General features: G+C 45.9%; 1 protein-coding gene across 1 annotated transcript in view; it reads left to right on the forward strand.

Annotated features, from left to right (window-relative positions):
• LOC119172133 (nonsense-mediated mRNA decay factor SMG9) overlaps positions 1-13,224 on the forward strand; it is a 36,546-nt gene extending 23,322 nt beyond the window's left edge. Inside the window, exons 11-13 of the mRNA XM_037423143.2 lie at positions 2,274-2,375; positions 10,974-11,118; positions 13,042-13,224. Of these exons, the coding sequence (XP_037279040.2) occupies positions 2,274-2,375; positions 10,974-11,118; positions 13,042-13,120 (326 nt within the window). The 3' untranslated portion in view covers positions 13,121-13,224. The remainder of the gene's footprint in view (positions 1-2,273; positions 2,376-10,973; positions 11,119-13,041) is intronic.
• The last annotated feature ends 6,214 nt before the right edge of the window (positions 13,225-19,438 follow it).

Genomic DNA, 19,438 nt, shown 5'->3' on the forward strand with positions numbered 1-19,438 from the left:
ATCTATGCCAATGATATCTGCATCTGGATCTCAGAGTACCAATACAAACATCTGGCCCAGATAGCACAAGGCACCATTTTAATCATTGAATGCCATTTGTCGCCACTTGGCCTGTCCCTATCAGCAAAGAAATGTGCCTTCATGCTTTTCCCAGGGGTGCGGGGGAAGTCAACGGGACTGTCGCTGAATATCATCAGAAGCCATTTCATTCGTCGTGCGTGGAGTGTTTCTTTCCTGGGCGTTACCATTGATGGTGAGTTACTATGGCGACGAGCAGTTGGTGGTATTGTGGCCACATCTATGCAGAGACTCAATGCTCTTCATCGCATGGCAGGTGTACGCTGGGGCAACACTCCTACGTCGATGCTTAAGCTGAATGCTGTGCTCATAACAAGCCACATTCTTTACCAGCTGCCGCTGATGTCGTCTTCACTTAACTAGTTTGAATGCTTAGAAACAGTGCACAGAAATTTTCTTTGATTGGCGATGAGAGTCCCTCGGGCGGCGTCAAACAAGATGGTCAGCGATGAAGCCAAGTATCTACCACTCTGCCTCCTGGATTCTCAGGCTTTGTTGACGCAGCTTTCAAGACTGGGTGAGTCATCCACAGGCACGGCCCTCATCCAGCGGCTAAGAGCAAGACCCGACTCACATTTTCACGCGGCGCTGAACACATTTGGCATTTAGGCTTGAAATCGCCTCCACGGAGCTCTATCGACCCACTATGGTCCTTAGTGGACGTTGCATGTAACTTCAGCGTTCCTAAACTGCTGTCGAAACACACTGTTCCAGCTGAAGAAGCAAAGTTTGTGGTGTTGGACCATTTGAGTACCATGTACCATGGTCACTTACAAGTTTACACTGACGAATTGGTGTGCACACAGACGAATAGCTGCGCAGCGGCTTTCTGCATACCCTCCCTTGGCGTGTCATAGTCGGGCTGCCTGGATCGTGTTGTGTGGTCCACAACAGTAGAAGGCGCAGCAATCACCGCGGCTTTGCGAAAATTGCAAATGCTTGCTGCACAAGATGTGGTTGTGCTGACAAATTCACAGTCAGCGTTACAGCGACTACATCGAGGGCTACCTTATAAAAAATTTAAAAGAAAATCTCTGGCGTTCATTAAACACCTGAATCAGCAAGAACTTCAACAAGAAATTTCAGTGGATTTCATCCCACGTTCGAATTTAAGGCAATGAAAAAGCTGATGCCCTTGCACGCAAAGCGCGAACTTGCATTGTTAAAATAAGAGCCCCTAAAACATACCAGAACAACAAAAATGTAATGATCCACAAGTTTCCGCATCAGCCATGCATAATCCATGGATTTCCCAGAGAACAAGTGACGCTGCTTTACCGTATAAGAACTGACTCTGCACACATGCCGGCTTGGTCATTCAAGACTGGGCGAGGTGCTTCCCCATTTCGTGCCATTTGTGGTGGCATCAGTGACATCGAACATTTCATTTGGCAGTGCCCGCAGTTTTACAGAGAAAAAAACAGAGATGAGACGCAGCTTGCAGAAAGATTGCCACGAGCACGGGACATTCGAAGATGTCCTTTTTCTTGAAGGAACCATGGCTACGAGAAAGAGCATGCAACGCATTCAGATGACTTTCCTGCGAGACAGTGGGCTGAGTGACATTTGGTGACTGACCCCTTAAATTTAAGAGATGCTCAGGTGGAACAATTGCCGGCCTTTCAGGCCAAGCTAACCCTGCCTTTGCAACATCACAACCACCACCACCACTCCTAGAACATCGAAAGTGAAAAATGTCTTAGATTTTTTTTGTATGTTTGCATTGTTTGAACTGCCACACATTTGCAAAAATACTTCTCTTCTGATTCACGATTGATATATAAGGTTTAACATCCCAAAACCACCATATGATTATGATAGACGTCGTAGTGGAGGGCCCTGGAAATTACGACTACCTGGGGACCTTTAACATGCCCCAAGATACTTCTCTTTTAGCATGCCAATCGTATCATATGTGGAACTGCACTCACAAAACTTGTTCTTATATTAAAAAAAAAAAAAAACTGGCTTCTTGTAAAAACTATGTGAGCAAGGTGTTGAAGATAAAAGTAACAGTCATGAAAAAATCATGTCATATAAAATGGAATAAAAAGCCTTATTTTTGTTCTGCAGAACACGCTTAGCAAATAGCAGGAGTCTCCCACGTAGGGACCGAAGGAAAATCCTTGCGAAAATTAAGATCGAAAGTGCTCTGTATCAGCAGTGCGCTCATCCTGCCATGCTTGCATTCTCAGGCCCAGGACACATAAGTATGGATGCCTCGGTCACACTTGGGAAGGAGAAGCAACACCAAGGACCAAATTTGTTCCTGCTTCCCAAGAGGCTGTCTGAGCAAGGTTGGTGTCAGCTTCGCTCATTCTTTAAATTTGAATTTTGAGAAAAACCCGCATGAGTAGAAAGCCCCTGTGTTCTTTCGCTGTGTCTGTCTCTTTTGCACTGTTTTTACTAGCGTCTGTCGATTCCAACTCTCCAACCTTTCCATTTCCAGCAAAAGCCATGATTAATAACTGCAGGGGCACTTTGAGGGCCCTTGCAGAGGTAACGTGGGGTATTATCGGTCGAATATGTGCCGCTTCATAATCAGTATGTGCTTACTCAAGTCAGTGCGATTAAATCAGTTTTCTGGGGTGATTTGTTTGAAACTCTTGAAATCTTTCATGTACACAGATAAGTCTGCTGATTGATTGATTGATATGTGGGGTTTAACGTCCCAAAACAATCATATGATTATGAGAGACGCCATAGTGAAGGGCTCCGGAAATTTCGACCACCTGGGGTTCTTTAACGTGCACCCAAATCTGAGCACACAGGCCTACAACATTTCCGCCTCCATCGAAAATGCAGCCGCCGCAGCCGGTATTTGAACCCGCGACCTGTGGGTCAGTAGCCGAGTACCTTAGCCACTAGACCACCGCGGCGGGGCCAGATATGTCTGCTGTGTGCTTGTTTCAGAAGTTTTGTTTATATGCATTGGAATTTTAACTACAGTGTTTGCAAGGTGGTAAAGGCAATGTACAACACATTGCCAAACATGTAGAAAAATAAGGAGCAAAAACAATTACTATTTCATATGTTGTATGTTAGGCTGTGCGAACACCAGTACTTTTGAATGTTTTTCTTATGGTGTTTGATATTCGATTCGCACGGGAAAGTTACTATTTGAAGTATTTCAACTCCTGAAGAATTATGCCGTGGAACCCCGTCCATACGTTTTTCAGCGAACCGGGTAGGAAAAACGTAACAGCTGAGAAAACGCAAGTGTGAGGAAAGCTCCGAAAATGAATGAGAGCGCAGGCTCTTTGACTACAAAGAGTTTATTTCTTTCGGTAAGGTCAGCCTAAGATTTAAAATATTCGAAGGAAGTTGACTGCCGCTTCTTTCACTCGCCGATAAGCATCACACGTTTTGCAATAATATGGAAGGCCGCATTGCTTTGAGCGTCGCTTTGGTGTGCGACGTACCTGCGAAGGTAGTCCAGGGTCACGACGACTTCTCCAAAGTTGAGATCGGCCGACTACGCTGCCAACTCATCAGAATTGTGTGGCTCGTACTCGTCATCGATGTCGCAGTCTTCAGTTGCGTTTGAGTTTGCGACGATCTCTGCGATTACCTGGCACTGCAATCGTTTTGTAAGCGATGACGTGCCTCAGGTGGAAACAGTCGATCCAGTCATTTGGCGATGCCAAGTTTCTCAACTATTTCCATCACCTTCTCGCGTAAAATGCTGCCATCAAAGTTGATATCGGCAGCGCAAGCTTGCTTGAACCAGGTGAGAACAGCCTCGTCAAGCTTCCGGTGCTTGGCACCTTGAGCTTCTGCATGCTTGGCTTTCGGGCCGAGGAGAGCGGCATTCCCTTCAATCTTGGCACGCTTCGAGATGACGCTGTTGAGGGTAGACGGTGGCAGTCCAATGTCTTTGGCAACATCGACCTTTTTTTGCGCTGGCTGCTTGTCGATGCTTTAAGTACGTCTAGATTTTTCTCAAGGGAAAGCGCTTTCCGCTTGCGCGATGTCATTAAGGCTTGACAAAGACTGCGTTAACAAGTTCAATGGTAACAGGCTTAGCGCACGCAACAATGACTAAAGACGAGTTGCAATGAGCGGCGTGCGGTGGTGGGACTGTCACGCCTTTCCGGCATTCGGTAGTGAAACTTTCGTTGTAAGTGATGATGGTGATAGCACTTTTCACACATGGCTATCTAGGGGCAGCCTCTACAACTCGCTGGTGGCTTCTTGCAGCCTGTTCCGTAGCCAAGCCAGGCCAAGACTGTCAAACGTCAAATCAAAATGATGATGCCCAGGCGGGTTCGGCGGTTAGGTTGCGACCGTGGTTGCGGCGCATCATGCAGAAACGTTCTCACAGTTGAGACTTAACAGCGGGGTTCGAAATACATAAGATATTATGAGAGGTATGCTGGGACTGATGAAAGATAACAAACATAACAGTAGAGAAAATGCAGTAGTGAGGAACGTAACAGTGGTGTTCCACTGTATCAATAGTTTCATTAGCTTCGTTAGCATCATTAGCAAAATCAATTTGCAGTGGTGCTAAGTTATGTGTGTAAACCCAATTTTTCTTGCGAATATTGGCCTAAGTGAACTACTGTCACCTTACCCTGAAGCAGCTTGAGAAAAGATAGCTCAGTCAGTGCACAGACTAGAAAGAGTTCAGTGTAAAAGTGCAAAGCAGACCATATGCTTACATCGTCCTTGATCGAATGTAATGCGCACCCAAATATGACGAACATAATAAAAAAAAAAGGCAGTCACAATTTACCCACACAGAAAATGAAGTTTGTTCTGCTGGCAGTTCCTTTCTTTCAGTGATCCAGTTTTGTATACACCTCAATCATGCGCTGATTTAAAGGCCATTACTATGACAAGCTCGGTCTGCTCAGAGTTGCTTGAGAACATTGGCAAGCTTCTCCTGAAGGTGTGAATATTTTTCCGTTTTAGGCCTGTAAAACTGTTTCCTGCTGGGTGTATTCAGCTGAAGATTTTTCTTTGCTTGCATCACTTCATGACATAAGTTCCACGCTCGCAAAATAGACAGGACTAGCAGTCTCAAGGATGTAAAATAACTTTTCTTTGATAATAGTTTTCATAAAAAAAAGGGGGGCACGCACCATTTTCACCTTGCCGTAAACAAACCTGGCGTGGGCACACCTAAGTCAAGCATGAAATGCGCCTTTGCAGGCTTAGCGTCAAAATGCGTTCTGACGCCCTTTTGTGATGGCGATGTCACTACAATTACCAGTGATAGCTGTTAATCCTATGAATGTGGCTTCGGTATCATGCTTGATTGGCTCATTTTGCATATCGATCTTTTTAAATAATGTGGTGCTGCTGGCAAATCAGCTTGCGATGTGAAATTCCTTAGTAGCACCCCAAGTATGGTGAACTGTCAAGTTTTCTAGGCTTTTGCAAATAATAACGATGTAATGATGTCGCTTGTATCACTAAGTGATAGCTAAGGGTATATTTAAGGGCTCGTTTTCTTTGTTAGATACATTATTAGTGAGAACTGACGGACAATTACGCCAAGGAAAATATAGATGTTATTAGAAATAGTTGTAATGCAGTTGCGAAGAAAGAAAACGGGCTATTCAGTTTTCTTATAGACTCATTGTGAATAGGCGCTTCTCTGTTGAGCACATCTTTCATAGCCTGTGACTATATCGTTAATTGATGTCATTTGACGTCTCTTTGGTTTAGAAGAGAATCTGCATCGTATACGTATATTTTCGAAGGCTAAGTTTAGGTAGCAATTACCTGAGGAAGCGCCGACATGATTTTGGACCACCTGAGACAGGTATTTTTTGTTTTAATTGTGTGCACTCGCAACGCTCCCCACACTCTGAGTGAGACAACACGTATCAAATATTTTACTTTTATCCTAAAGTTTCTGTCACCGAGCATCTGCAAGCCAGCTCGATCCTAACGAACCACAAGTCAACACAGCTCATGGTGCTTGCAAAATTTGTGTCCTTTGGCAGCCTAAATCACAGGAACTGCTGTCAGAGTCCCTGCTCGACATCGTGCAACTGACATCAAAGTGAAAATTGTTAATAGTAGTATGTCACGAGTTGCAGTCTTCCCGTGACATCCGACTTGTGTTGACAGGTTACTGCGAAGCCGCCTCCTCGATACCGAAATTGCTGTCTTAAGGTAGCACTATTAAAATGCTTTCAGAACATTTTTAAGCATCGAGACATTTTTTTTTGTAGAGTTCTCGACACCAGTGTTCTTATTCAGAGCAACAACACAGACAGAAGCCAGCTCATAGACAGTGTTAGGAATTTTGCTCTGTCTCTATGGTAGCGGTGGCGAAGAGCGGCAAGCCGTCGAGCGGACTTCGCTGAAGCCTTAGCCCGAAGGCGAAACAGGGAGGCAATCCGTTTTGAAAACAGCAACAAAAGTCGCGTTTACTGTAGCAGGTTGTCGTTTGTACAGAGCCGGCCAGCACAACAACGTCGGCTGGGGCAAAATCTCTCTAACATGGGGCCGGCACGGCCTTAAATAGCATTTTGGGACTCTTCTGCGAGACCAGTTCTCCGGAATGGCACAGTGGCTCGGCTGAGGAGACGCCGCCATACCCGGAACTGCAAAGTGGTTCGGCGGAGGAAGCGACGTTATCCCCGGAATTGCACGGTTCTTCTGCACGGAAGGCGGCGCTAGGAGGGGGGGGAGACAGTTCGTCGGAACAGGGCTCAATCTCGTGAGACGTGCTCCCGAACGAGGAACATGTCTGTGGCACAACAGCACCCCCGCTGCCAGACAATGCATCCGGAGTTTTGAGCCGTCAGCGCGGCTCGGAAGGAGGGATGCTGGTGGACCGTCGGTAGCCGTTCCGCTCTCTCCGCCCGTTGAGACTTCCATAGGCCTGCAGAGGTTCACTGGAACGACAGAGTCAAACACAAAGCCGAACCACTCTGGCCAAAGCAAGCACCCTCCAAATGCTGATCAAATCGCCAGACCAGCAGGAACCAAATGTTTCCTCGAGATTACGCTGGGCTAACAATTAGCATCACGAGCAACGAATCTCGGGAGGAATACACAGTGCTGACACTCCTTTACAGTGCATGACACTGCTAAACCAAACAAAATTTTTGTTTTCGTGAGCGATTCTCGATTGTGACCCGGGCAGATTGGGGATGATCGAAGCTGCTGAGGTTAACTCAATTTGGCCCCGAATCTACAATTTAGAATACCAAGAACTCCCGAATCACGCACATTTGCGTTGCCTGCAAGCATAAGATTGTCAAGCTTGACAAAGTTCGTCCTCCTACAAGCTCTCACTTCAATGGGCTCAGCCAATTATCATCAAAACCAGAGAAAACATGCTTGAAAAGTAAGAAACTAAGGATGACAATCAAACTTACGTGCGTTATACAAAACAAAGTTGAAAGTTAACCTACACTGACGTGCATAATAACACTTAATGCTAAACACAGAAGGTATCTTAAACAGGGGCCATCACTATGCCTTCTCTTAAAATAAAACACACTGACTTTTTACCTTTCGAAATATTATGGAAACAAAATAATCAAACAAACAAATCAATGTCAGCTTTTTCGATGAGAAGGAAAGTAAAACTTGCAAACATTCCGACGCATTCCTTGCTCAACGGCTGACGACAAAAGTAGAAAAGTTATTTTCAAAGCTGATTACAACATTCATTCTTAGTAACAGCAAGGCGGGGGCCCTCTCAGACGAACTCTGGGGAGTCGCGCACTCCACAGCTTCTGAGGGTTGCGGTCTGGACAAAAGGACGACGAATCAACCTGTTCGCCGAACTCAGTAGCAGCGACTTTTGACCCGCAGCCGCTGAACTCGAAGAAAGGGGCATCTGCACTGCATCGTTTACGCCACCCGTTCGGCCAGTGACCCTTTCGCCACGGTGGGGAACAACCGCTTGTGTTAGAGCTCAAGCGCTGGCAACGTTTCCCCATTTGCTTGCATCTACGCGGCAGAGAAAAGGATGAGACCAGGCGGTAATTTCGGCGTTCCAATTTCCCTGAAATTTGGTCTTTGTTGACGTGCTTCCCCCCTAATCTCCATCTCAGTGATGGTCTGAGCCTCAAACATTTCCTGCAGGGCCCTTTCGCGATCCTATGCCTAGCCCTGAACCGGGCGTATCGACTGATGGCGTCATGGCCCTTAACAGTGGCTTTAGCGCACTTGGCGCCTGTCGTCTTTTCCGTGTTACGCTTTCGCCGATGCCTCCTTTTGACAGAATGGCTAGGAATGCGGGCTGTTTCGACAAACCTAGTTTCAAGTTCGCTGCCTTTGACAGGCACTGCCAAGACTCTAGACTGGTTAGCTAGCCTTTCTTCGGGCCCGTTGCTAGCTGTCTCTGCTTGCGACAGAACGGGATTCCCGATGCCATCAAAGCCAACAAACACGCCTAGAGAGCTCTTGATCTGTGGGGGTCTATCGCTGTCGTGGATAGCCCTAATTCTCTGGCCTTCGAAGTCGGCCTCATGCTCTCTTTGACGCGATTCATCCTGATCGCGTGCGCTGCGAAGCGGCTCCATCACCAGTGCTTTCTGATGTACCTCGGCGTCCTTAGCTTTGCAATGGACCTCTGCCCCTAACTCCTCGCGGTGCACCTCAGCGTCACGCTCTCTCTGGCGCACTTCGGGGGCTTGTGCTTTGCGACGGGCCTCAGCCTCCATAGCTTTTCGGCATGCCTTATCTTCACGCGCTTCTCGACGCGCTTCTAGTTCTAGCGCTCTTCGGCGAGGCTCGTTTACACGCGCCTCCACCTCCATCGCCTTACGCCGCGCCTCATCTCGCTCTCTCTGACGCACGTTGGCGTCCTGCGCTTTGCGATGGGTCTCAATTTCTAGCGCTTTGCTGCGCGTTTCAACGCTGTACTTGTATGCTCGACTTTCACAGTCGGCAGTACTCATAGCAGCAAAGTGGCGGAACAAAGCGTATTTAATCCTACCAGTCGTGCGCTTCCTCGGCGGATAAGCATCCCAAAACGCTTGCGACTTTGCACGGAAGCAACGTGGCAAGTTTTTCCCACCATTAGTCTCGCCTAACACCACATCGTCGCAGACCTCTTCAAAATTAACGAGAAAAGACATGATGTTCTCGTCCATTCTGAAGAGTTCAAGTCGGTATTGTGCTCGTTGCCACTTAATCGCTTCAATTTGATGATCAAGCTCTTTCATTCTGAGAGCATGCTCTTTCCTTTTTCTGCTCTCCTCGGCCTTCCATCGTTCGTGCCTTTGAGCTTCTTCGGCCTTCCATTGTTCGTGCCTTTGAGCTTCGAGCTCTTCGTGGCTTTTCTCGGCCTTCTGCTTTTGCTCACAAATAAGCTCCCAAAACTCGTCAGCTTCCTCGGCCGTCACATTCTCTGCCCGCATCACCTCGAGAATCGCTTCCCTTGTTTTAGCGGACCCGGCGGAAATCCCCATGGCTCCACAAATTTCAAGGAGGTCCTGCACCAGGTACTGCTCCATCGCGTTCTTGTCCCTCGTGATGCTCTACTACTGATATTCACTGTACCCCAAAACTAATCCCGTGGTTTAAAGTAGGTGAATATTAAATTATAACCAACAAAACAAAACAAAACACTCTCCTAACATCTGCCTGTGCTAGAGAGGTCTGGCGAAATGAACAGTAAACGTTGGGCACTCACCCAACCAAAGTAGCCGACGATGGTCCAACTCGTGGCTGCCGTCGAACAGTATCAGGCCTTCCGGGATCCGGTCCAACTTGCCAATGTTGAGATTCGGGGTTACTTGTCCCAGCTTGCCGAACGATGAGAACAAGGTAGCGTATCGCAGCGTAGCCAAACGCTATCACGATGGTTGTCCTCGTGCTCGGAGATCCGATCCAACTTTTCAGCCGTTGAGATCGGGGTAGCGGGTCCCAGAGCAGCAAAACGTTGAGGACAGGGGTCTGATCCGGCGTGCCAAACGTAGGATATCGTATCCCAAAGCTGCCAACCAGTGTTATGAATTTTGCTCTGTCGCGATGGTAGCGGTGGCGAAGAGCGGCAAGCTGTCGAGCGGACTTCGCTGAAGCTTTAGCCCGAAGGCGAAACAGGGAGGCAATCCGTTTTGAAAACAGCAACAAAAGTAGCGTTTACTGTAGCAGGTTGTCGTTTGTACAGAGCCGGCCAGCATGACAACGTCGGCTGGGGCAAAATCTCCCTAACATGGGGCCGGCACGGCCTTAAATAGCGTTTTGGGACTCTTCTGCGAGACCAGTTCCCCGGAATGGCACAGTGGCTCGGCTGAGGAGACACCGCCATACCCGGAACTGCAAAGTGGTTCGGCGGAGGAAGCGACGTTATCCCCGGAACTGCACGGTTCTTCTGCACGGAAGGTGGCGCTGGGAGGGGGGGGAGACAGTTCGTCGGAACAGGGCTCAATCTCATGAGACGTGCTCCCGAACGAGGAACATGTCTGTGGCACAACAATAGGGAGGGCTGTGACTGGCAGCCAATGAGTATAGGCGAAGTGCCACAAAGTGTGCTAGTGTGGTATGCAGAGAGCATGCCTGGACATGTTTGGATGCATGTCTTTGCACCGAGAGGACGGACGTAAGGGTTGTACCAGGCAAATAGGCTTGGCGTTGTAGCCAACAATTAGTAACAGCAATGGACAATGTTCGAAAACGTGCTAGCTAGGGAACGAGGCATCAAAGGGGAGGGCACACTTGATTCTAACAGTATATACATGCACACGTATAAACACATGTATGCACATGCAAAAAGAGTGCTTAGACTCTTCCTCCCCTCCCCCCTCCCAGGGCCCCTCCAAATTTCTGGCTGCAAATCACATGACTTTCCTTTTAATGTGAAACTGCACTGTTTTTTCGTTGCGTTATGATTATTATGAGTCTTATGAAATGTGGAAAGGCACCCGGAGAATTTGTGGGCTGTGGTAATCCTGGTGGTAATGGCTGTTGTGCAGAGGAGAAGCGGAGGAGCGAAGGCGACGCTGCGCCAGGATATCAGGATGGCGGCCGACTGGAGCAGCTAGCTTCATTTCTGACCCTCCAAATAGGCTGCATGCCGAAGCAGCACATCACTCACACGCCCCTCACAGAGAAAAACTGGTGGGTGCACTGGCAGCTTTCGGTTTTATAAAATGGCTGGGTCTCTTATAATTGAGAGTAGATGTATGAATGAACACTCTCCAGCCACGTTTAGTCTTTAGTTTTTAGTACTAAAAACACCCTACGTTTAGAGACCCATTTGGTCTGTTCTTCGGGAGTGACTGTCCGGCTGATTCTGAAGCTAGCGCTTTTGTACGGGTTGTCTTTACCTCCACAACCACATAAAAAAAGCACTAGCTTTGAAACCAGCTGAAAAGGCCGAATGAGTTTTGAAACAGTCATTTTTTTTTTTTTGAAGTAATAAAACACTGAAGACTAGACATGGCCGAAGAGTGTTTATCCAGCCAAATAGATCTCTGTCAAATATGTTTCCATTCAAGGGTTAATGTCAATATAAAAAGGCTACCAGCAAGGCAAACTGGCTTGAGGTGACCACACTGTTAAGATGGGTGTAGTGCAAGTTTGCAAGGACACACCACATCATTTTGTACAATGGTCCGTATGTACGCCATTTCCTCCTATCCCTGTGTGTTTTAAACTGCCGTGCTTTGCCTTGCATATACAGCCACGAGACAGTTTCACGCTGCATGGTGCCATCTCACGGAGGCAGTGATACTTAGCTGCCTCAGCTTCTGAGCACTGATGACCCGGTCTCTGTGCAAAAAGATGAAAATAAAGTTTTTAATGTTGTGTACCTGCGTTTAGAACATAGGTCCTGTCCGTCTTTAGATTGACACTACTGACCATTGTAGATAAAAATTCGTAGTGTGCCCGAATGTATGTGGTGCCATATTTTATCGTGCGTGTGCCTGGACAATTTCACCTGAATACCCGTATGTTTTAAGTTTGGTTTATTTTTCCACACAAAGTACAAAAACTGCTGCACTTGAGATGTGGTTGGCAAGGTGGGAAAAGAAGGTGCGTATATGTAGCTTGACTGGCCTCACCTCCTATTACTGGTGTTCTTGATTGAGTGCCAGGATATCTAGTTTGAAGTGTCCTATCACAGCACTGGCATTTTGCTAAAGGCTACTTGCCTGCCGTTGACAATGGGAGCTAAAAACTTTTCATGCTTAAAATGTATCACCACGCAAGCAGAAATATGTTTCCACATAGCAGTATGCACCTATCATGACTATTTTGGATATGTGTCCACAGTGTTGGTCAAAAGTTCCTAGGCCTCAATGCCTGGTTGAGAAGCAGCAGCTTGCTGCTATCGGAGCGTTCTTATCGCTATCACTCCTTGGTGCAAGCTGACGTCGAGCGTGTGCAAGGGAGGGAGGTGTGCATCCCTCTCTTTTTCTTGCTCTTTCTCATGAGAAACTGAGGAATAAACATAGTGCATCATTTTCCCTCACTATTCACTCTTATAATCGTATACTACTATGCACCAATTATTAATATACTAAGATGGTCCAACGAGCCCAAACACAAACGCCTCTCCATACATGTCGGCCCCGACCACTTTTGTCTGCGGCGAATTGTAAATTGACTTGCATAGATAGCTGAGAGAGCTGCAGCAAGCTGAAAACTGCGGCAATGTATACAATGTGTACAGCTAAATGAGGCTACAAACATGATGTGTCAGTTTTGCGGAACACTGTCACCTCGGCTACATGCTGCACATTAGCGAAAATTTGAAGAGCCAGCAGTGAGGGAACATTACGCATGGCCTTTATTCCAGAGAGCAAGAGAGGGAGAGGCGTGCTCACCTGGCTCAACGCAAGCATGTGCCAAGGCGCGATTGTGATGGCAGCGTACTAATAGTGGCGATCTGCTGTGGCTCGGTCGGGCGTTGCGGGATGGTTAGTTTTTAACCACCCCTGTACGTACACACACTGCATCATGTGGATCCTAGCATAAACGTTGTGCAAAGCAAATCTTCTATATGTGTCTCAAAACTTATATTGGCTTATTCTGCAGGTTCCACTACTCGGCACGGTTATGGGATGCTATGCAGAAGTCCATGGTCTTCATGGAGTACAGTCGGCTGCTTCCATAAGGGGTTGTAATATGTGATATAGTACTTTGTGATGTATGGAAGAAGCAAAAGGAAATGAACTGGGGAACGTGTGTTATTGTGTAAATAAATATGTACCAGAAACACTCAAAGCCTGCTGTTGTAACTGCTGTTAAAGTGGCAATGAGGGGAGATGCAAGATGAAAAACGCAAGTTTATTTCCAAAATTACTCATTTTTCATTTTTATTTGCTTACAAAAGTTCATGGCAAAAAAACTCAACATTTTAATTAAATTAGAAGTAGGTTATAATCACTTTTAAAGAGCACAAGGTGGCTACACAAAACTAAAGTGTTCATTTTCTGCAGTCCCCTGGCAATTGTCACCTGGCTGCTTGCCATTGCATTTCGCATGAAGAGTTCACTAAAACCTGATCCTCAATATAACCGTGATTGCCAAGCTCTTATGACTGAAGAAATCTTAAAAATGTATCTTTTCAGCATAAATGCGCTTTCACTTACATTTTTAAAATGCATTTTTCTCAAGATCCATTTTAAGGCTGCTTCATTAGTTTGGACACCATGTTTTTGTACTTCTTATGGTCAGAGCAGGATAAAAGTTTACTTACATATTTTTCAACATGAGAAAGGTGCAAGTATCTCCTCTAAAGCTTGATATTGCTTGTCTGATTATTACAAAGTAAACAATTAGTATGGGCTGAGCATTTTATAAATACTCATATTACAATTTTTTTTGTCCATTAAGATGTCTTGTATGCACTTTTTTGGTAGCTATTTACATTTTACAGTTAATGTGGAGCAATATGGGGTATGACTGGCTTAGAACTGTAGAAGGGTTTAGTAGCATAATATGTTTGCCCAAAACAAACTTTACCCATTGTGATGACATGAAACAGAAACTGTGCAACTTACTATAAAACTAATTACATATCTGAAATCAGCATAAAAGCTTGTATATCTATACAGCAAAACTTTCATTGCACTGGGCTAAACATTTACGCAACATTTTTTTTTTTCAGTTGGATAGGCTTCAGTGCAATTCGGACGACAAAAGGAGACAACACACACGAGTACTCGTCTGTGTGTCTGTGTCTCCATTTGCCTTCGTTTAAATTGCGCTGAAGCCTATCCAATTATGTACCAACTCGCCCAAGTCAAAGTGCTTTTAGAACAGATTTTTCTTACTTGCATCTCTCCTTAAGTGCAGGGCTATGCCCAGGAATGTTTTTAAAGGAATGGTTTGTGTATACAGTGGCTAACTTTGGCAGTAGGTTGTCGCTGTGAAGGAGTGTAAATATTTTAGCATCCCCCAAACAATTATGAGACGGGAAAAATTTCGGGCAAGGGTATGGTGAAGGGTCGGAACGCCTTCAACCACTCTTGCTGTGGCTCTGGTTAAGTAGCTCATTTACAATAACAGGAACGACAATCACCCTAGTATTGGGTGTTGGGGAATATCAACCTTAGTTAATTCATTGTGAAGAAAAGAACTGGCCATTGAAGCACAGTGCCTGAGGCCTGTGAGACAAGCAACAGATTTAACCTTTAGTGGTCCCAAACCTTTACTCATCTTCCCTCCATTGCAGCCCTAAACTAAAGTTAAAAATAAAAAGTTTAACTACTAACTTATAAATTATTTATAATGCCACCAAAAAAAGATGTTCATGAATCAACCACAGATTATCTTGTCAGACAGCTTCAGATAAGCTGATGGGGTGGTGTTGCGTTGTCGGGAGCAACTGACAGTGAACTGTAAAGAGTTAAAAAGTAGGCTAGTAAGAAGAAGTGCTCAAGCTTCTACATCTGGAGCAAGGGTTGGCAAGCTGTGGCCTGAGGGCCAGATGTGGTACACAGGGCTGTATTATGCCCCCTCCCCCCACTGCCGCCACATCGACCTCCTCTCTTTTTTCTTGTATACTCTTATCTGAAGGCCGACATGACAGTTATGATTGACCTACAATGACATTCCTTCGTAGTCTATAATTGATGAGAACTTCGTGACATGCATGTAGAAAATTAACTTGATATGTATACATAATCTAATTTGCGAATTTTGCACAGTCCCCCCTCCCCCCATCTGATTTGCTGTCCGGCTCTCCGCTGCATTGGCTTCATGTAACTTGGCCCTCCGCCTCAAAAGGTTACCGACCACTGTTCAAGAGTGTCAAATGAACTTGTTATATCTGCGAGTACGGCACTTACGACAAACCCATGAACAATAGAACGCACTGAAACAGCCACCACATAGAGGTGAGGTGCGCCAAGACGGGCGCCATTTTTGAGGTTGTCCGGAAAGAGACGACCCATGCTTGTCACTGTACGTGTTTGCTGTCTTTATGTGCTGGGATTTTAGTGGCATTCACTTGCCTTTCATGTTATCATGTGTTGCATTTACGAAATTACGGTGTTGGAAGTTTCATCTATTACCGCGCACTGCATGGATCTGTAAAAGTGCCCAGGCCCATCGTTGTGCATCGTGTTATATCGAATCACTTTTGGTCAACTGCGTGGTTTACAGTTGCTTCAATCGCGCAAGAAACAAGCTCAACGATGAGAACTTTCAACGGGTAGGCTTGTATGTCAGGCGAAAAGTCAAACTAGGACACTGTGCGAAGAAAATGGAGCTGTCGTCAAAGCGTAGATCTCTAATGCTGAACAGAACTTGTTATTTGAGCTGGACGAATACCCACTAAATATAGAACTCCTAAAGGACGTCTTGAAACGGCTGCAAACAGGTATATATACGATTTGGTTTATTATACAGCCTAATAGAACAGACTTAAAATCTAGAATTTGTTCTTTAAAATGGCTTGCAAACAATTCATTTATTCAGAAAAATTTGGTATGGTTGTTAACCCTAACTAGGGTTACCAGATTTTCAATAAGAAAGTCGGGATGTCGCGGGGAGGTGGTGGTGTAGTTGGGGCAAATACGGACCTAGGTAGCCAGCAAAGTCAGTTTTTTTATCCGGAAGTTACTGTGGCAATTTCCGGATGAATCCGGCGACCAGGCCCATCGAGCTCAAGTGACTTTTATGGACTAAATTAACAGACCTAGCCACACTATTATAGAATTTTTTTTTTGTGTTTACTGATGCTTGCCCAAGTCTCCGTCATTTTTAATTTACTTTCTCCCTTTTTTTCTCTTTATTCACTTCTATCTTCATTTCCTCTATCTCTTCCCTCCTCCCGAAAGAGTAGAGAAAGATAGACAAAGGTTTCGTGAAAGGAGCGAGGTTAATTGAGCCCGGAAGGGTAAGCAGGCATTATACCCCTCCAGCTTGCTCTGTCCATTTTTTCTCTGTGCTTGTGTACTTGAGTATGCTTGCAACACTTCTAGGAAAAGTTGTCGAACTGCACGCACAGGTTAAGCTAATGTGGATAAAAAACTCCCATCGACATCGCAACACTGCTTCGCGAGTGCGATTCGTGCGAACTTTGCGTTCCGCAGCATGGCGGGCGTTGTTGGGCATGCGCGGGAATATTGAAAGTTCTAAAGTGGCCGCTCATACGCCACCGAAACATTCAAAATGGCCGCTTTCTCAGTCGCCAATGAAGCCACGGTGTTGAACTGCAGCGGAAACGTCACGAAATTTTGCGTGAGCACGTGAGGAGAAGCACATGAGACGTTAGGGTGCAGTAGGAATGAAAATTATCTTTTAAAGACATGCACTGTAATTGCTGTAATAGCTTTTTTAGAGTGCACTGACTGTCAGCAGTACATTTTATAGGCTCTGAAAGCTTTGGAACTTTGTTTGATGCAGAAAAACAATTGAAAAAAATGTCATGTCAGTACCAACTTTAAAGCGGAAAGAGTTGAACTATTGCACATTGCCCGTGAAAACACACATAGCTGAGACCTGGAGGACAACGTAGGATGTCGGGAAAAATTATCAAGGGTCACGTAGCCGATGAATAATTGATTGATCGATATGTGCAATTCACCGTCCGAAAACTACCATATGATTATGAGAGACGCCGGGACGGAGAGCTCCAGAAATTTCGACCACCTGGAGTTCTTTAACGTGCACACAAATCTGAGCACACAGGCCTACAGCATTTTTGCCTCCGTCGAAAATGCAGCCGCCGCAGTCGGAATTCGATACCGTGACCTGCGGGTCAGCAGGCGAGTACCTTAGACACTAGATCACCGCAGCGGGGCAACACGCAACCGACAATGATAGGCAGAACGTTATGAGACCCGAAGGCAGCATTATGGGGTGTAGAACAAACGAGAATAGCAGATATTCTCGTGGATATTAAAGGGGTCCAGCAACACTTTTCCAAGTAGGCATGGAATGAATTCAGTAAATGATCCAATTGCCTCACGAATGGACTACCGCAGAAATTTTCAGAATCCGTCAAGTACGAGCGGAGGTACAAAGATATGTAGCACGCAGCAATTGATTTCTCTCTCTCTCTCTCTCTCTCTCAATAGCATAGTGGTTCGGAGGAAGAAAGAACAAGGCACTAATTTCTGCAGCCCATATGGGTGCATGGCTAAGCGCCTACTCTCGTCCTGACGAAATTGCTGGAAGCTAAGTAGACAGAGATGAAATGGGGGAAGAGGACATGTCACACGCGCTTGTTGATCTCGAGCACCTTTTCTCTCTCTCTCCCTTTAAGGACGAAGCTCCTAAGTGTAACCTTGTCTTGCATCAGGCGTAACCGGCAGTATCTCCTGAAGAGTATTAGATGGCACTGTCTCATCACCATTTCTCATCTCATTTCCTAGATGACGTTGGCCTAATAGATGTGTGCGCAATAGGACAGATGGACGCCGGCACAGATGCAAGGACAGATGCATGGACAGACGCTTCGCTCAACCCATCATTATTCGCTCTGGAAATATGCTGCGATTTTTTTTTTTACTTCGAACGAGCTGCTTTTCAGTGCGATCACGTGGGGACAGGTTGCGGCATCCTAGCAACTCCCGAGTGCGTCATGCTCTAATCGGCCAATCGCGTAATAATGGCCTGTGACGCAGCGATTTTGAAGTCTGTAGCGTCATTTCTCGAGTGCAGAGAAAGTGATTTTCAGCTGACTGAGAATTTACTGTATATTCCCGGCTGCATGCTTGACTACCAATCGGCAGCGTTTTTTGACAGTGCTCGAAAAGAGTTGCAGGGCTCCTTGAAGCGCAATCAATTAACTTGGGTTGACCATGTAATTAGTAGGACATACAACCGGTGGTCAGTTAGAGCAAGGGATTGGATACTAAGGAATGGCTAGTGTACCTCAGCTGTTGGCGGCTACTTTTCACTAAATTGGACACTTCGTGACCCATTCTAGTGACGAAAATTTCATGCTGGATTCATGGCTACTTTATAGCTGCACTGAAATTTAATTTTGGCGCCTTCATAAGCCATATTTCCTAATATTGGCAAAAGAAATCGTGTCCAAGCTTTTTGTAGTGCCACCTATGTGCGCGCTTACCCTCGCCCAAACCGCAGGCTTGTGTGCATCGAGGTCACCAACGTAACGCGAGGCACGCCTGATAATACAAACTGACAAAGCCATTGATGTTGGCAAATGGATGACTAGCACCCGAATCACGCTGCGCATGTTTAACGGTTATGCAGTGCGTGTTATCACCCAAACTTCAGATACATAGAGATACGAAAAAAAAAATGCACCTGACACGCTTATCTTAAACCAGATATCACTGCTCCAAGCTGAACTGGTATTATGGAAACTAATCAATTGTGCTCCATAAATTAAAAGATAAATTGCTTTAGCATCTGATTTTCAACTTATTTGTTGCCAAGAATGTTCGTTGGTATGTGCGAGGATCGCTGAGACGAAGCGTGCTGCTGAAAGTCAGTTCGGTCGACTCGGGGACCGGTTCGTTCGTCCTCTCCCTCTTCGCGCCTTTGTTGGCGATGCGAAGGTAGGCCTGACGATAGTTATAGCGCGAGAACAAAACGACGACACAGAGACAAGAAGGACACGAAAGACACGAGCACGAAGGTAGAGAGCGGAGGGATGGAAAAGAATGTCGGTCTGGGACACGCTGGCAGTGCCACCTGCTGAACTGCGGCGCACTTGGAGTTCACCACAGGAACATGTGGGGAACTCTAAAACAATTATTCGTTTGCGGCAAGAACCCGATTCTCTGAAATTATAATGTATTCACGTATTTGAATTTAAGCCATGCACCTCGATGCTAGACATGTCGATCGACGGGGAATGCGAGTGGCGAACGGCTTGTACTTCGCTCTGCCAAGCTTTGCGCGACTTTTATTTTTAGTATTTTTAAAGTGAAAACTTTACGCATCGTCGAGCGAGTTTCGCTGTGTATCTCCGCGTCACCCTGAAGGCAAAAACAAATACCCCGCGACG

Source organism: Rhipicephalus microplus, chromosome 4, assembly GCF_043290135.1.
Source record: "Rhipicephalus microplus isolate Deutch F79 chromosome 4, USDA_Rmic, whole genome shotgun sequence".
Taxonomy (NCBI): Eukaryota; Metazoa; Arthropoda; class Arachnida; order Ixodida; family Ixodidae; genus Rhipicephalus; species Rhipicephalus microplus.